Source organism: Emydura macquarii, unplaced genomic scaffold, assembly GCF_026122565.2.
Source record: "Emydura macquarii macquarii isolate MOO-44397 ecotype Brisbane River unplaced genomic scaffold, CSIRO-AGI_Emac_v2 contig_1363, whole genome shotgun sequence".
Taxonomy (NCBI): Eukaryota; Metazoa; Chordata; order Testudines; family Chelidae; genus Emydura; species Emydura macquarii.
Window position 1 is genome coordinate 21,246,318 of NW_027131500.1, and position 19,047 is coordinate 21,265,364.

Genomic DNA, 19,047 nt, shown 5'->3' on the forward strand with positions numbered 1-19,047 from the left:
CAGCAAAGTGAAGACAAGAATACTGCTGACATATTTCTTTTTGGTACGAGTCTTCACTTCTCCTCACCCCTAAGTATGATCCAGTGTGAAAAGTCTCCTTTAAAATGAATATTGAGGTCCCTTGTATGCCTCCCTTTTTCATTCACCTACTCAACAAGTTTCCATAAATACAAAAAAGATTAACAAGATGACATCCATTCAGCTTTTTACAGAATGGACTAGGTCCACTTTTGCAAATTTACGTCTGCTATCCTGAATGGGCTCTAAAGCTTTACACTTCTCTACAGATTTAACATTGGACTATTGACATTTTATTCACTAGTGCTGTTGTGTAAATATCAAATAGTTGCTTCATTTTATATCATATTAATTTTACATTCAGATAACGAGGAAGACTAGAGAATGTTTCCTCTGTTTGATATTGCAAGAGTGATATGTGAGAGATGTATGCCTGTGTTTTTCTTTCCTTTCTGACTAATTTGACTGACTATCTCAACAAAGTCTCTGCTTAAATGGATGTTTTGGAGGAACCTGGTAAAACATGAAATTACCAGCAAGACTGTTAGAAAAGACCACCTGGGGCTTCTAGTCCACCTCTTCCCTTAGTGCAGTTTTGCCCTCTTTGTAACTTTCTGTTTGGCTGTATATATTATGCTTTTGGCATTCAGAAACGATTCAAAATCATATTCGTTGAGAAGATTACACTTCCTTGAGGAAGGAAAAAAACAAGTTTCTGACATTTGCTCTTGAACTTTACATTCCCAAGGATGCTTCAGTAAATCTCCCCAGCATCACAATTAAAGTCTTGTGCTCTATGATAGAGCAGGTTAGAGCCATGAAATAGTAATTTCAGGAGGTGTTTTCACACACTTTTGCAGGAGTGGGAAATATAAAAGAACTGGAATCTTGCAGCCTGCTTTTTTTTTTTTTTTTTTTTTTAATTGCTTATCCTTAAGGTGATTGACCCTAGTTCTGTCCTCCCTTGACAGGACATAACTTCTCTCCTAGAATATGGTTTTAAGGACTCTTTCTAAGTATGGTTTTAAGCCAGTGCACTTACATGATATAGCTGTCTATGAGAGGAATCATGAGTCATTCCAGAAAGTAGTATTTGCAGAAAATTCACAGTGATTGAAGATGGAGATTTAAAATGGAACCATAAATAGGAAGTTGCTATGAGATAGCTGATCTCTTCAGGACTTCAGATCTTTTATAGAAGTCCAGTATAAACATCCTGCACATAACATATGGCTTATTAACACATGCCAAGGTCTTTACTACAGCTCATGAGGAAGACTACTCTATTGATGATGTTTCCTTTTATAGAGGGTCAACTGAGAGTGGATGCCAACGTATCTGTTCATCACCTCGGAGAACCTTATGGGGTAAGAACCGAAGTGAAGAATATCAATAGTGCACGATTCCTGGCAAGAGCGATAGGTAAATGTTGTTTGCTCCTTTATTGAAATATTGTAGATCCTTTTCATCTTGGTGACTGAACAAAGTATCACTAAATGTAATAGGTTTTGGTACAGGACACAGTCAGTATGTTGACCAAATTGGCCTGCACTTTTATTGTGGAAGTGACCCTTTGTTTTCAAGGAGAGTGAAGTATGATGATGTAGTAAAAGATGATGCAGTATTTAGCATGTTCTGCTTTGATAGATGCTAGCAGTATAGCAGCTCTGTGTCCTTAGATGAAGTTGATTGCTTTCCCAGGGCACGGTGTCTGGTGTGTGTGTGATGCACAGAGGGCATGCAGCTGCAGTATGGGTGTGTGCAGGAAAGGAGAAACAGTTCATCTCCCAAGAAAAAATGGAGGGAGGTGGATTGAGAGCCTCCACTCTACCCTGATGTGATGATGGGAAAACTGCTTTGGTTGTACAGTTTAGCTGAAATCTGGAGTGTCTGGAACTGGCTATTGTGTGTGTATGTGGGAGGATCTAACCATCACCAAATGTATACACAACAGTGCAAGACAGTCAGTTTTACCCATAATTCCATCTCTAATAGATTGCTTTTGGTATCATTAAGGTTTCAGTTTTCAAGTTTTGGTATCATTAAGGTTTTCAGTTACTGCCTAGCAGTGAAGAATGCAGTAATGGGGGGGGGAGGGTATAAAAGGTAATGGTGCACTGTAACTCAGCTGAATTTATTTTGTTTGTCAGACTATGAAATACAGAGGCAAACCAAGGAACTTGAAAATGGAGGAACAGTTCTGAATGAAACAAGAGCCTTTGATTACAAACTTGGGTGAGTTCATATTTTAGAGGGGTATCTTAAATAGCGGTTTTAGAGTTCCAGTGCCTCCTAGTGAGATTGTCACTGGAGTTAAAATGTCTCCTCTCAATTTCTGTTTGTTTGAATTACAATTCATGAGCACAATCCCATCATAGGCATTGATTGTATTACAATAATGCCTAGAGGCCTCAACTGAGGCCCGTTGAGCGAGGCACAGTCCCTTCTCTGAAGAGCTTACAATTTAAATAGACAAGACAAGCTAAGATGGGAGAGGGAACAGGCACCAGAGAAGTGAAGTCACACAGCAGTAGAACCCAGGTCTCCTGACAGCTTGGCCCGTACCCTTTACACTAGATCATGCCATCTCTCCCCATGGATGTGTACTACTCTCTTGGATGTAGCAAACTAACAATTTCAGGATCCAGGTAAACTTTTTTTAAAAAATGATTTCAATAATCAGACAAAACTTCCATTGGAGTGCAGTGGGACTTTACCTGGTGAAAGGCTGTAGTATTGGGCCCTCTGTGTGTCTGCTGCTATAGCATCAAGACCATCTGATGTATCTTCTTTACTCTCCCTTTTTTTGTGGTTTTTGTTTCTTTGCCATGTAGCACTAAAGTTCAATATTTGTAATATTGGGAGAAAATGATAAACTCTACATTGGGCCGTGTAGGGGGTGGAATTGGACTTCATACTAAGACTCACATTTGCCTTGAACAGGCTTCATGAAGTTTTCTTGATCTCCATGGTGTGAAGTTATTTGCCACAAAACTAGTTATGCAAAGGTACCAGTATGACTGGAGAAAGGTTAAATATTAAATATGAGGGGTTTTACTCTATGTTGTCTTATTTTAGATGCACCATACCAATGAGAGATAAAGAAGGAAAACAGGATTACCGGTAATTATGTTCATTTTATTTTTAAAGTTAACCTTTTTTCAAGAACTAAAAGTCCAGTTCACCTCTTGAATGCCCTCAAACTCAGTTGACTTCAGTGGGAGTTGAGGACACTGGATACCTCTCAAAATCAGGTCCGTTTCACAGCAGTTCAGATTTTGGGCACTAGCCTGCTGAAGTCATTGGGGGCTTTATTACATATTTGAGCTGGATTATTTGTGTGCTCAGTGCATATGCTACAGGGTGAATGTGTTGTGACATAATAACCTTTGATGTGTTTTTAAGGAATGCTTTGATATGAGCTCAGTCAAATCCCTTTTCCTTTTTAAGCATTTGCTGAGGAAAATCACAAATTTTCAGATTATGGGGCCTCCACTTCATTGCTCATATACCATGATGCCTTATCTCTTCTCCCACGAAAATCAATGGATGTTTTACTACTGACTTCAGTGAGGGAGCAGAGTTAGGCCAAGGCAGAACACTTTTAAAAATTCCACCAGAGACTGACAAGTTTACAGATGCATATTTGTGGAAATGGAGCAGTAACTATTATTTGGGGAGAATGGGTTTTCACTTTTTGATAGCTAGTGTGCTTGGGCAGTTGAGAGCTAGTATGCTACCTTGGTTAGCCTTTGTTTCTGAATGCATGGGTTGGTGTCAGATGGAAGAAAGGAAAAAAAGATATGTCTGTTTCATGAATTCATTCCCTAATATGTTTAGTGTCAAGCCAGATCCTTGTTTAACATGGTTAAATCTTAACATGGTGAGTGAAGGTGCTTTGCTAAGTTGTGTAAAAGCTATAAGGAAATATTCAGGCAAATAAATGTGGGCAGGAAGAGTCCAAGCTATTTCAGCTAAAGACAGACAAAACTACTTATATTAAATTTTAAATGTCATTGTTCATGTATTTTGTGAACTTATTTATGTACATTAAATGCTGAATCTAAACCCAAGACATTTTAGCATGATTTCTTTTCAAGTGTAATAGGCTCAAAGGGTATGTCCCAAAGGTTTGCAAGAGCAAAAAAAATTTTTGTATATGTATTTTGATATTTATAAGTCCATTATTTGTTCATGTCAGGCTAAGGTTGCTGCTTGAATCACAGTGCTTTTCTGATGGCTTGAATTCGTCTTCTCTCTGAGATCCTTTGTTCTTTGATGATGTCACTCAGTTTTATTTACTATGACTTCTTGCTGAGCATGGTAATTTTGCTTTTAACACAGCATGCGGTTTCATCTGAACTCCTCAGGTTAATATTAGAGAGGTTGCAACCTGCACGGAGAATTCCTGGCAGCTGGCTGTCAGTATGCTTCTCTCCTGTCCAACCCACACTGCCTTGCTGGTCAGAATCACAATTCATGCTCACTAACAAAAGGGGATGGGCTGCACCCACATTTTATTTATTTTGGGTGTTAAATTTTTTAAATTACCCTTTTTCTATTGCTGGTTGTTTGGCAAACTGTGGCAAACAATCAGAGAGAAAACAGTGGCTGTGCAGAAGCACAGGGACTGACTTCTTTCCTATTCAATAGTAATATACTGAGCTGTGAATTTTCAGCATGTTATTCAGTTAAATCCAGTAATATAATTTCTGGAAGAGGATTAATTTACGCACATAATTTTTACAGCCTGTTGTTGAGATGCTGAAGATTATCTTGGTTAAAAATAACCTCAAATAAGTCTCTCTTCATTCTCCCCAGGTTCATGCCAGAGCCAAACCTCCCTCCATTGATTCTGTATGATACTAAATCGTTGCCTGCTAATACGAACCATCAACAAGTGGTGAATATTGATTGGATTCGGGAGAGGCTTCCTAATCTCCCCAGTGTGAAGAGAGCGAAGCTTGTTGAACAGTATGGGATTCTGCCTGAACACAGTTTCATCTTATTGGTAGGTCTATTGATTTGAGTGCTAAAGTAAACCAAGAAACTCCAAAGTTTCAGTGCTTAGAGAAAACAAACTGTAAAATGTCATATTAACCAGCTGTCAGCTGCCATGGGTTTTTAAATTTGGAAATGTGTCTAACATCTTTCTTAAATTGTACCTCCGTGCCAAATCCTTCACACAGTCAGAATTAACATACGGTTCGTTTCTATGAGAAGCGATTCCTGAACAAATAGGGAGCTAACAAATTGCTAGTTAATGATGATCTCATTGGGCTAAAAATGGACTCATTAAAAGTGCTGACTGCTGCAAGTGTACAACCTTTTGCTGACAAACTAAGTCTTACCTACAAGTGCATGATCTTCATGGCAGGTATTGTTTTGTCTTTGTGTCTGGAACAGGGCCAAGCACATTGGCTGTGCTTAACAAAATAATACGTGTCCTTCCATTGTGTTGGTAAAATATGTACGACATCTAACATGGCGAAAACTTTGCCCTAAAAATGCAGTTTAATGAAGTGAGGGGGGTTGTGGATGCAAATGAAGGGATTGTTGCAAAATCTGGAAACCTCTGGAATCCATCTAAACAATTTCCAATCTCTTGAAAACAAATGGCAGCATCCTTGTTCCCTTTAACTCCTTTGTGAATTGGAGTCATCACCAGTAGCGATGACTTTGTGTTTCAGCATTTAAATCAAATTTTACAGAAACCTCCTCTTGAGAAGAAAATGGCTTGGAAGATTCTTGCCTTAATGGTGTTGCGTCTTACCAATGAGTCATAGTTTTTCCCGTTTTGGCGGGCAGATCGGTCATAAGTCATGTAGAAGTCCTGTGGCTGTGAAGGTAGCAAGTGAGATGTGTTGACTAAACTAGTAATAGCTCACATTTGTATTCATCATGAATGATTTTAAGGTGCTTTGCAGGCAGTGTTTTCTCTCTGCATCTGTATAAGTAATTTCACTTCAGGAAAAAATTCTTATTTATGAAAAGTGTTTTTGATCTAAGACAGTAAATGGACCCTGCTCCATGTCACCTTTTTTACCTAATCCTTTCCCCTCTTTGCTATTATGTAGTCTCATCAGTGATGATGCAAGAGCCTTCTCTGCAGCTCTAGCCACCTGTAACTGCTAGCTCTTTGTCACTCTGTCTCATCAACGCTCCTTCTCTTGGCAGTTCTCCCTGAAAATGTATTTTCCCCTTCCTTTTGCCTCTTAATTTCTCTCCTTTTGCAGTTTGTTCGTTATAACTGTTAATTCTGGAGATTATGGGATGCCGCTTGTGAGAAAGATGTACAAATACAGCTGCATTGAAAGTTGTTTTTCTGCAATAAATGAAGAGGTGGGTCTCTTCACATTCTGGGTCTTTCTCCTTTTAGTGTCGATTAGAATGTCAGCGTTTTTATTCTCCATAAAAATTCACTTGTTTGACTCACTGAGGGAATAGTTAACCTTTAATTCACCTGAAAATTATATTTCCATTGCAGTTTTAAGCCTAACTCAGAACTACAGTACACTGCTGATAGGTCCAGATGCGCATATCTAAGGAACAGTCTTTCAAAATAGAGTGCCCAAGAGTATTCATTAAATAAATGGCAGTGGTAGATGGATGCCTTCACAATGCAGAATCACTACTCTATACCAACTTGTTAGTGTGAACATTATGCACAAAAAATTGTTTTAAAATGTCATACTTCAAAACGAACATTAGTTTCTTAGCTCCCCCATTATATTGAAGTATTGCAGTAACATCTTTCACTTTGTTGAATCTCCTTATTTCTGGGGTTTCTTAAATATGTATCGCCAAATTTTCAGAAGGCTTTTATAATTGCAGTAATTAAGTGGGAGTATTTGTAGGAGCACCTTTTTCTCACACAATCCCACATTTACACGTGGATATAGGCAGTTGGTCATGCCATCTGAGCAGCTAAGTTTTCAGTTACTCAGTTTGTGCATGCAAGGTGAATCTGTGCAAACCAATAGGCCTGCAAATATTGCATCTGCGGTTAAGGAGCCCTGCTGAGGGTTTGGCCACTCGTGGTATTTTGACATTTTGGCTTTCTTCCTGGTGTGGCTTTTTTGGGTTTATTTTTTTGTTTTTGTTTTGTTTTGTGTGTTTGGGGTTTTGTTTGTTTTGCTGATGTATTGACATGGGACTTTGGAATTAATGTGCTACTATTAAACAAAAATGAAAACAAACAAACAAAAACCACAGTGACATCCAAAGAGGTCTATCCAGGTTTTTATGGCTCTCACGTATAGATCAGAGTCTTTGAGGTACAGAAGTTAGATCTGGAAAAGACCTATATGATCATTCTCTTCCTCTGCCAGCTCTCTATAGTACATTTGCTATTACTTCGGCTGCTGACGCTTCTAAAGTACCCTATCGCTCTAAGATACAGGTACATTTCTGCTTATTTTAAAAAGTAAATATCTGGGGCAGTTTGAAGACCTGCTTGATACATCATGAAAAACTTTGAAAAATATTGTCTTTCAAGACCATTCTGTTTGTCTGTTACATAATCTAGTCTTTCTGTCTCTTTGCTTCATCTGCTACTGCTGCCCTGTCCCATGCTCCTGTTTGTTTCCTCAGAGTTGGTTGCTGTGGAAATTCTGATGGTACAAATAGAGGAAGAGCAAAGCAGAAAATGAGATATGGGCAGAATTTTTTTTCAATAGAATTTTTTTTTATCTTTTTTTAGTTTTCTGGGAGGCATCAGCTGATCTTTAAAGTCACCAGTTCACATTGTGGAGGAAATGTCTGCAAAGATTGCTTCCATGATACCTTGTGAAACATTGTAGCATTTTAAAGCTAAACTGGTTAAAAAAGCATTTGAAACCCCACATAATCTATTTTTGACAGCTCAGGACTATTAAAGAATCAATTTAAATCATGCATAAGAAAATGTTTTGCATCTGGCTAACAGTTTGCATGCTACATTTCATTCCAATGAGATTCTAATGAGCAAGTGACAAGGTATTGGTACAGTGAGTAATGACAGCACCCAGTGATCCTCCATAACAAACACAATGCCGTAAGTCCAAAATTCTGTTTCCCATTCTGTTATTCAGGATGACGTGAGATAGTCAGTTAACATTCCCATAAATCAGAATATAGCAGCTTTTCTGTCATGGTTTTAAGTTGGTAAATTGTTCCTAGGGGCAGTTTTGGTTTTTGCATTAACAAGGTGTGCTGTTTTAAGTGCTGAGCACTGCTGTCTGTATATGACCAGTTAAATGGCTTCTGTGAGGTAGGTAAAGATCCAAAATATCCTTTGGTTTGTGTCGTCCAGTAACTAATTGTAAGGAGATGTTCGCTTTAAAGTGTGCATGTTTGTTATGGATGCCTTTTCTGCCAGTATTCTCCATTATTTGAATTGCACCTTGTTTTTAAGTCATATGCAGCATTTTATATTAGTTGTATATACTACAGTAATGTTGAATATTTGTTTAAGCTTCTCTTGTGTCTGGAACCTTTTATCTCAATATATGCCAGTCTTTTTAAGCTGATAGAAATGCAGAAGTATTTACCAAATGCAGTAAGAAACTGGAAGTTTTGGTGAAAATTAGCTGTTTTATATTGAATAGCGAGAGATGAGAGCAGGGATTTTGGAGAAAATTGTACTCAGTGTCTGTATCTAGTGTATAAGAGCTCCGCAGCAGAACTGCCTGCATGAGATGTTCCATAAACTGACAAACCTCTTCTCAGATAAATATCCCTAATATAAGTCAGAGGATGATTTTGGCAATCCATGTGAGTGAATTTGCCTCTAGGAAAGTCGATCAGATTGCACAACTGGTCCAAACTATCTTCCAACAGTAGGGCAGTAAGGACTGTTGGAAATCGAAGGCTGATCAAGTCTTCTCTGTAATATAATAAATTGCAGGAACAATAAGGAAAACATTCCATTCCTGTCACACAGATTCAATTTGGTTCAAGTTTTAATGTAACAGAGCCACATGCTTTTGTCTCACTCATCATAAACTGGTACTAGACTACTGGTAAAGGCAACACTAGGCAGATTTTCAAACAAAAGCACAATGAAGTGGTTGCAAATATGTGCATTTCCATGTGCAAATCAAGTAAGCATGGGCCTGGCAACTCAGTGGAATGTGCCGTGTGTGAACATTTTTGTGGGCATACCTGCTCCACCCACGTTAAAAATGTGGTTGTAAAGACCCTCTACAGTATTTGCTAATAGGAGGCATTAATACCTGCTCACTTTTTCCTGACTGAACTTCCAACGTAATATTGTTCGTCTAGTTCTCTTGTCATTTTAAGACTTAATATTCTAAGACTGCGTTTGGGATAATGAGTCCTGAGGGGAATTAGAAAAATTACAGTATTGAGATAAATTAAATTATTAATTTTACTTTCCAGTTATATATGAAGTCCAGTAGCACAAGTGTTCTTCCCTTTAAGTAAGAACAACCCTTTGATACCCATAGTCTCCTGGAGGTTTTATGAGTTACCTGCTACAGTTACTGAGCCATCATTTTCTAAGTGATGAACATCACAGCATCCATCAGACCCTGCCGTATCTGTTTTACTAAAAACAATCTCAGATTTCATATACACTTTAAATAGAATCTTGTGTCCCCCAGTGCAATACATTTCCAACACTGAGGGTCTTCATCAGAATTGACTTAAAAAAACTAAAACAATAAAAACTCTGCTTCTTATAGACTGACTTATCCAGATCACCCAAGGATAGAAACAAGTCCATCTTATTCCAGCAACCCAAAACATGTCTGCAAGATCAAGCATTAAATATTTCTAGGTGGCTTCAGAAAACCATTCCTTGGTAAACATAGCCTGTTTGACAGCTCATTTCACCTGTCTAGAAGAGAACAAGAGAAGTCTCAATACCTACCTTGGTAGAAGCAGCTTCTACCTGTACACTAATTTCAGGGAAAAGTTCCAGAGCGGTAGCCGTGCTAGTCTGTATGCAGCAAAAACAACAAGAGTCCTGTAGCACTTTAAAGACTAACGAATTTCTGCAGGCATAAGCTTTCGTGGGCTGCAACCCACTTCGTCAGATGCTTTGTCAGCCCACGAAAGCTTATGCCTGCAGAAATTTGTTAGTCTTTAAAGTGCTACAGGACTCTCGTTGTAATTTCAGGGAGGGATTAATGAAAGATTGTCCATTTAACGTAGTTTCTAGTAACCTGGAAGACAGGCTGACAGCTATGCTTATGTATTCTTTTTATAGAGCATCTCCTAGTATAGATTGCACTACTGCCTTACTGGAGTTACTAGAGGTTGCCAAGGTCTTGCAGTGAGTGCACAGATCAGGTTTATCTGGGAATGAGAAAGGACCAATATGTGATGTACCGAAAATATTCATTTTTGTACCTTTCTGTCACTGACCCATTTAATTCTTTTTCTAAACAGAATGAAGATGGATTAATGGAGTTCTTTGAGAATGTAGTGAAACGGACCCAGATGAATCCAAAGAAAGTGATTGGCTGGATTCTAAAGGATATGCTTGGTTATTTAAAACAACACCACCTTACAGTCAAGGAAAGGTGAAGCTTTCTGCTTATATTAAGCTGATCAAACAGAACCATATGTCTTCCCACAGTCAGACATACAATTGTGAATAGTTTCCTGTAACTCCAGCACTGACTCCTAGTTTAGTGCAATGTAAACTCCATGTTAGGTGGACAGCAGTTAAGAGTTCTGGGTACCCACCACTTCTTTTGGGAGTGTAAACCTGTATGATGTCTTGAGAAGGGAAATCTTTATTAACTACCAATTGTAATTAGTGGGTTTCCATTTTTATTATATGAAAATGGCAAAACCCACTCAGCTGACTAAAAATACAGTTGCCTTTTTAAAAGTTTTATTGACATAGTGTACCACTAAGAAACAAGGTAACTAGTTTGCTCTTTAATTATTTAATTATATTATTTAATCTTTGTTTAAATGATTGTATGTCACTTATACAAATGACCAGACAGCATGTAGAGATGCTAAACTTATGCTGTGGTTATTTTTTTAAGAGCTCTCACCTCACCTTATTTTTTTTTTTTACTTTAGTCCGGTCAGTTTTCTCTTCCTGGCTGAACTTCTAAACCTTCAAGAGAGAGGAACAATTTCTTCTTCAGCAGCCAAACAAGTGAGTATGTTTTGGAACTACTGTGCCTTTAAACCTGCCACTGCTTGCTTCATTTTCAAAGTAAATCTCCATCTGTAATCCGTATGACTTCCATAGGGTCAGTAAATCAATTTTTTATTTAAAGCATCCAATATGTCAAACTGCTACTGGAGGTATGTATATGTATGTAAATTGAGGGTTAAATAGTAGAGAGGCCTGAAACAAAACCCTAAATCCAAACACACCTGAACTTTGGGCAATTTGGATTTGACCCGTAATCCCTCTAATCAAATTCCAAATTTTGAACACTCCTGCACTTTGGGAAGATTAGAATTCGCACCCACATGGTAGTGACTTGGGGCAATCTGGTGAATAGACTGTTATGCTCGGGGAATTTGCTGCTTCATGGCTTTTAATAATCTGAATAGGAACTGCAGCTGTAAGAGGTCAGACATCATGCTGTATGGCAAAGGGTAAAACACAGCTGGGTTTGTTGATAAAGATAAAGGTGTCTCAAGTGCCTTGTGAGACTGAAGAAGGAAGACTCTTCCTTTCTCTCCTGGCCCTTTTGAGAAGCCAATGACATCCTTTGCTACTTTTTAGCCAGGCATTCTAGATACAGCCAACTATTTCCCCCCTTTTTTTTTCATATAGCTAGTTTAAGAAATTGTGCTAACAATACATGTGATGTCAGGGAATATGTTAATTACCATTATTATAGATGATGATGATGATGATTAATTTGCATTGAAGTAGTACATATGGATGCCAGTCATGGATGAGGGTCCCATTGTGCTAAGCGTTGTACAAACATATAATAAAGAGACAGTCCTGGCCCCAAGATGCTTACCACTTAAGTATAAGACGAAACATGGGGAGTACAAGGTAACAATGAGATAATGCCCCTCAGTGGTCACAGCAGACCCAGCTGCCTGACCATTATCAAATTTTTTTGTAAGCTTCACGGTGGAAACAAGTTGAAAGGAGGGATTTAAGGCTACTAGTGAGGTGGCTTTGCAGTTGTTTACAGTGAATCTTTCCCAAGCATGCTGGGTAGTGTGGGAGAAAGCGTAAAGTTGCTTGTTTGAAAAATTTAACAAATGGCTATTGAATGCTGATACTGTTGGCAGAGCAGAGGAAGGTGATCATCTCACGCTTGACAACAGTGAGCATCTTTTGCAGGGCTACTGGTAATCTGCAAAAAAAAATTTGCCTCAGATTCTGCTGATCTTTCTGGAAAAGCTCCTGAATATTTTTTGCGAAATACACTACAAAATTGCTAACATGTTGAGTATATTATTTTGGAATAATTTTATAAAATTGATTATTTTTCACCATTTGATATGTGTGGAAAAAAATGGAGATCTTTCATTCCCCTTCAAGATCTTCACTTGAGATTCTCTAATTGTTATATTTATAAAATAAACAGCAGGATCTTATTCAGGGGATAAAGCAGTATGCCGCGTTTATTATGAATATAAAAAAGAAAAACAATTTAAAAAGCAATTCTCACACACACACACAGTTCTGCAGGAGGGATATAATTACCAGTCCCTTGTTGCCCAAGCTGAATCACTGGCCAGGTGATTGACACGAGTGGAGCCGGGCTCTGTTTATCGTGACATGATGCTCCTTGGGGTTTGCAGAACGAGTCCAAAGTCCAGGTTTCTTCTCTCCATTTTTATACTTATCCATCCCCATTCGGGTCTATGGATTTTGTTGTGTCAGATCGTCTCCTTGTTTGATATAATTGTCAGTTATGTTTGATATCGCAAGTGTGACAGCTTTCTCATTATTCTTTCATTCCTGTTTCACACTTTTTGTTTCTGTCCTTGGGTGTTAACTCCCCTGTTTTAGATTTCAAAATGTTCCCAAACATTCATTTGTAGATGTTTACAAGCAGGGCCCCAATGTGTTATAAATGTTAGATCACAGAATGTTTAGTCAGGATGTTCCCCCTCATATGTTCACGCAGTCAGTTATCATAGTGGAGCCTGGGATGGCATGAACAAACAATCAATGTGTCCGGAACATCCTTATCTATAATGCCTAGTTTTGTTCTCTCTGTGTGAGGATTAACCCTTAAGCTTCAAATATGTATCCATGGTCTCGGCCTGCTCTGATTCTGGCCTACTTCACAGTGCTGGGGCCTACATAATCCTATATAAATTGTTTTTTCAAATCCAGCTAAATCCTGTAGTGCTGAAAGTAAATGTGTGTGTATATATATTTGGTCATTGTTTTACAATTGATTTTTTTTTAAGTGTTAAGGGGCACTGGGCACTATCAGTGGAGAGCACCGATCACATTTTAGGCCCTATGATAATATAATAATTATTTGTCTCTTTAAACCTTGCAAGTTTATTCCTGTAGAATATTAATTAACTTGGATAAATATACTAGCTACCTTTTTTATTTTGAAGTGGTCAGCAGTGAAATTAAGACATTTAATTCACATCATTAGGTTCCGGGGTTAATGTTCTGATATCAATAAGGGCACATTCCCTCCACCTTTTTTTTTGTTCGGTCTATCTACAGGTTTGGAATAGAAATTAGTGTCTGTTCACTTTTGCATGGTTGTCTTTGCATCAAAAAATGGTTATAAAGAGCAGACAAGAGTTCCAAATGTGGGTGCTTAAAGTTTAAATTAAACTGGCCTGATTTTTGGTGGAGCTGAGAAGTCTGTTCTTAATTAAGCCAGTCGTAGTTGTGGTTGCTCAGCTCCTTTGAAAATTCAGGTGATTTCCTTCACACACCCATGTTTGGAAATGGTCTTAAAAAAATAAAAGCTTATAATGGGCAGAAAACATTGAGAATACCTAGTGCATCTGGATATACAGAAATTCTGTGCACATGGTTTTTGAGAGCACCCGTCAGCCTGGTGCCTGAAACTTTGAAGAGAAACTTCAGAGTTTTATTTTTAGCTCTGTTTCTTTGTGGTGGTGTTTAAGTCAGTTAATGCTGATTTCACAACACTTTTTGTATTTTAATACATTTATACACAGGCAGTTTTGACAGGTTATAAAATGAGGAATTTCAGAGAGATTGTATCTCCTGCTTAATTACTAGCTCCTTGTAGTAGATATATTATGCTCTCTGTTCTAAAACCAGACAGAGAGTAATAATGGTACCGAGTGATGCTATCAAACTGCAGGGATGTTGCCACATTTAGAAAAGTATTTTGGCTGCCTAGATGTCAGAATAACAAATGTTTGTAACAGTTCTCTGCAGTGGGCAGATATTGGATGCCCTAAGGACAAAAAAGGCTATATATATACAACAGTAGATGTATGGCAGCATTTGAAGTGGGTGGGGGAATTAACTGCAGTAGTGAAGACAGATCCAACATGAGACGATGGAAGGGTTTGATGGGGTGAGCCAAATAGTCATGCATGTGCATAAACTTGCACTGCAGGAAGTGCTAACCTTTTAAATTTTTAAGAGGTTTGTGTTCATTCGTACAAGGCAATAACACTCAAATAAAAACTGTGAACATTGATTAAATATGGAACATTATATGGTTGATATTGCGTGCCAAAGAAGGGACACTTCTGGACAATGCTGTGTTATGTAATTATAGCACACAAACCAAACGTATCTTCAGAAATAGTGTGTACACTAATCAGGGCTACCATTGCAGGGATATGGATTCTACAAAAATTTACTGTTGGCTAGCACAATGGTTTAGCTCATCTACACTGCAATACTTGGCGACAGAACCCTTTGGCACTTCTGTATACACCAGTTACCAGAGAGGTGAGCACAGTGTATGAACGTAAATTGAACAGGACCTTTTACAATCATGGCTGTACCCATGCAGCCTGGGGAACGTGGAGCAGCTGATCCAAAGTGCACACCACTTGTTAAAAGCAGAGGTTTTGGGATAATTTGTAAATGCAAAGACATTGCATTCTGGGAGGAAGGAATGGGTAGGGACTAGCCAGAATGGTATAGCTGCAGTATTTGCTGCTTCCCGTCCACACTTGGGACAAGCGGGTTGCAGCCCACGAAAGCTTATGCCTGCAGAAATGTGTTAGTCTTTAAAGTGCTACAGAACTCTCGTTGTTTTTGCTGCATGCAGACTAGCACAGCTCCCCCTCTGGAACTATTGCAGATGGGTTTCAACTGAAAACCTTTTCCCAAGTGTCACATCCAGCTGGCACATCAAAGGTTGTAAAATGCTTGGAATGGCACTTGTGTGGATGCAAGGCTTGCAAGCTGTTAATAAATAATTCTGACCAGTGGTTTGTTGCTAGGCATATGTGGCTAGAGCACGCAGAACCTGGCAATAGTCTGAGTCAAATCCAGGCTAGAGTCCACAGTTGCCGCTGTTGGGATTTCAGTAATAAAGAATTTCATTTTGGCACTGGAGACTTGATAATTAGGCCCACTGTTCTTGTTCAGCCAGTTTTAGTTTGACCAGTGAGTGTGGCTGAATTAACATAATTTTTATGCTGTTTTTTAGACTAGACTCTTATCTAGGGCTAGAACAACATTTTAAAAAAGAAAAGTTGGACTAGGACGTAGCCAAATTTCTGGCCTGTCAGATCTGTCTAGGTGTTTCTGTAAACTATAATATTAGTCTAATAGGAAATCATTCTTTGAATTGCATTGGTCTTTCAGCTGTCTATAAGAATGTAGATGGGGGACCCTAAATGCTTGAGGCTGATTCTGTCTGGCTGAGAAAAGCCTACAAGAGCCCAAGAAAAAGAAAATGGAGTAGGACTGCACTTCCAGATGGGAGTGGTTTATTATGCTTCCATGAATAAAATGCTTCCGGATAACCTCTGAATACTACTAGAATACGTTGCATCCCGTGTCCAAGGTTCTCCTTATCATGAACTAACTGACATCATTAATAAGCTTCTCCCTCCTTGACTTTCAGAAATAGATCAAGGAGGATTTGTGACCACGCCCTTCATTTTGTGTCTGTGTAGAGGAAGCCATTCTTTTATTCCAGCAATAGAATGATACATTTTAAAGCTACAAAACCCAAACTGACATAGCTTGCTGTGCATATTTATAAGAACAAATCCAGTCTGTCCCTGGTCTCCCTAAAATAGTCTATAAGCTAAGCTTATATGCTTAGCATGGGAGAGGAGAAGGCTGTCAGGGGACCAGTTATGGCTCCCTGATTCTCAAGCCACGCTGACCTAAGTTAGACCATTCAATGGGCTTCTCTTGGTAATTCTGCTTGGAGTAGAGGGTTTTGCTAGCTGTTTGGGTGCATATTGTGTTTTTGCTCCAGTGCCCTCCTCCTTTTCTGTGGCAGTCTGGGAGGGGACCACACTTTGAGAATTGCTGGTATAGCACCTAAAATCAGTTTTGTCCTTTTCTTAGAAAGATTTGGATGCTTCATTGGTTAGTTTCTACTTTGAGCAAGATCTCGGGGGCGTTTTTTCTGAGTCAGATTACTCAAATAGCAAGTAGCCCCTTCCTGAGGTGTGATGTGGAGTCACAATTTCTCCGGGAGGGCTTACCTTCCGGAAAGCTTCCTGTCTGCTCCCTGGGGAGGACTGATCACCTGCTAATAGAGGAGATGAAGCAACTGTGGATGTCCCTTAAGTGAGCCCCCAGAATAGTTGGTGAAGGGGAAAAGGCCAGTCTGGTTGTGGGTCGGCAGAATTTTTCCTAGGATATTCCAGGCGGCTCTGCAGTGATGCTAAGGAATTAACTGGAAGGGGAAGAGTCTTGGGTTTTCAATGGGAACAGATTAAAACATCACTTCTGCTGACTGCAACTCTGATTGGATATCCCAGTAATTTTAATCATTTGACCTGTCATTTCTGCCCTTCTCCCTCTCACAGGAAAACATAAAACTTGCAACATAACTTCATAAGACAACTTTGTTATTACCCTCTCAAGGCTTCCAGCAAAACAATAAGATTCTATTGGGAAGAGTTGGGCATAGGAGGTAAATTTGAGTCGCACCAAGCTAGGAGCAGGAGCTAGGAGTAGATAGTGTCAAATCATTTCATGCCAAAGGGCTTTTATATTGTAGAAAAATCAGAGAGTTAAAATGACGTTCTATTTATGTTGTTTTATATAAACCATCTTGCTGTACTGCTAATTATTGAAAATGGTTTTAAATTTGGGCCCCCTCATTCCAGCCTCCTCTTGATCCCACAGCAAATTTGTAGAGCTGCATGTGTGACATGGTATTCATGTCCATGATGGCCCAAACATACAATTATGTCTTCAGGGCAGGATTAAGCAGAAGCAGCTGTTTTAGTTAAGGGGCTTTTCTCTCTCACATCCCCCATCTCTGAAAGAAGCGCAGAGGGAATACAGAAAATGACTGCCCAAAGAAATTGTTCTTTATAAATGTTCTCATCTCCCAAGTTCATTCCATGGGGATAGCCCTACTACAGAGAAGGGAAACACATTCACATTAGCTAGTAACGGTTCTAGCTGGCTAGGTTCACTGGCTGTTCTCAGAGGTGAGAGATAGATGGGATGGGGCTGCCCCATGGATTCTGATTTGCAACATTTTTCTTTTTTTCTATTAAGCATCCTCATTCTATCCCCCTCTGATGACAATGGTCTGTAAATGAGATGTTACCTGGAATCAAGCCAGGCACAATAGTTGTCTAATGGTCAATTTTCTGCAGTGGCATTCTCTGCTGACAGTGCGTGTTGTAATTTCTTTTAGCAATATTCACATGAACAGGGGATTACTACACTACCTTCTTGTACAGCAATCCTACAGTAGGGGCACAAAGAGCATTACCGTTGCAAAGCTATATGATGTGCATATTGTGCTTCAGAGTAAAGAAAGGGACATGGTGATGCTCTGGATTATTGCACTAGTTTTTAAACTGTGTTCAGATCATAAATTAAACTAAATTGCTTGATCTCATCCTGATACTCTTGGAGGCAGGCAGATTTTGCTAGCAAGCCAAGACTGAGATATGTCCACAGACCGTCATGGGAAAGTTGGTCCATCACATAAATGTTAGCCCTTTGTTTTTATTAGGACTAAATTCACTCACACATCACTGCAGTGGAAAGTGTGAATGCCACAGGCGCTGAATCCCCTCTATCTTTTTTGATGCTGCAGGTGCTCGAGGAATTGTGGAAGGGGGAGAAGAACCCACTTCAAATTGTTAAAGAAAAGAAACTTGAATTGATGCAAGATCAGCAAGAGCTTGAACAGATCTGTCAGGAAGTGATGGAAGGACATCAAGAGGAGGTGATTAGAACAGTGGTGGGAAATTGAGCACCAGTAGCTCGGACATTTTGGTGGTCTGTGGTGCTAAAGGGTTTAAATTGCCATATTTCCTCTGGCTCTGTATTTGTTTGTATGTCTTCAGAGAGCAATGAAGGATGTATTCATGTGGCTTGTCCAAGAAGCCAAGTCATTCTAACTATGCATAAAGGTGATAATGCAAGAAAACAAGCACAGTAGAAGCTCTGTTTTCTTCAACTGGGTGTATGTAGAGAGCGCTTTCGTTAACCTGGCCTGGGAATTTTAATCAGTAGAAGTCCCTCATTTTCCTTTTTGTCAACTTTGATGATATCTAAGATCAAAGAGATTAAATTAATATAATAGTGTGAAGACTCAGGGTATCAAATAAGAAGCCATTACATCTCTGGCTATTTATGCCACATGAATAATATTAACTGGAAGGGATAGCATCAATTTTGGTTAACCAAAAAGTTGGCTTTTATCATGTCTTTACAAAGTCCATGTCTCTTCTTCACCTAAGAAATGTATACTGACTGGCTAACCCACATGAACAACCTTACCCCAACAGACAGTATGTATGTACTGGAAGAAAGCTTTAAACATTTCGATTTCAAGATTCCAGAGCTCTCCAGTTAAAAAAGTAAACTTGTAAATTATGAAAGGAGGGCAAAATAGAAAGATAACCTTGACCACATCTAACATTAGCTTTATTTAAAAAAAAAAAATCATGTGCTTTCAT

General features: G+C 38.9%; 1 protein-coding gene across 3 annotated transcripts in view; it reads left to right on the forward strand.

Moving 5' to 3' along the window:
* The window catches only part of GATB (glutamyl-tRNA amidotransferase subunit B), a 50,619-nt gene that overhangs the window by 28,187 nt on the left and 3,385 nt on the right, over positions 1 to 19,047 (forward strand). Inside the window, exons 6-12 of one of the 3 annotated variants that reach the window (XM_067551895.1) lie at positions 1,327 to 1,440; positions 2,169 to 2,253; positions 3,097 to 3,141; positions 4,840 to 5,029; positions 10,414 to 10,547; positions 11,062 to 11,140; positions 18,180 to 18,311. In XM_067551895.1, the coding sequence (XP_067407996.1) occupies positions 1,327 to 1,440; positions 2,169 to 2,253; positions 3,097 to 3,141; positions 4,840 to 5,029; positions 10,414 to 10,547; positions 11,062 to 11,140; positions 18,180 to 18,311 (779 nt within the window). Of the gene's footprint in view, positions 1 to 1,326; positions 1,441 to 2,168; positions 2,254 to 3,096; positions 3,142 to 4,839; positions 5,030 to 10,413; positions 10,548 to 11,061; positions 11,141 to 15,742; positions 15,935 to 16,004; positions 16,227 to 18,179; positions 18,312 to 19,047 lie in introns of those variants that run through there. The other 2 variants (XM_067551897.1, XM_067551896.1) reach the window with 2 other exon arrangements.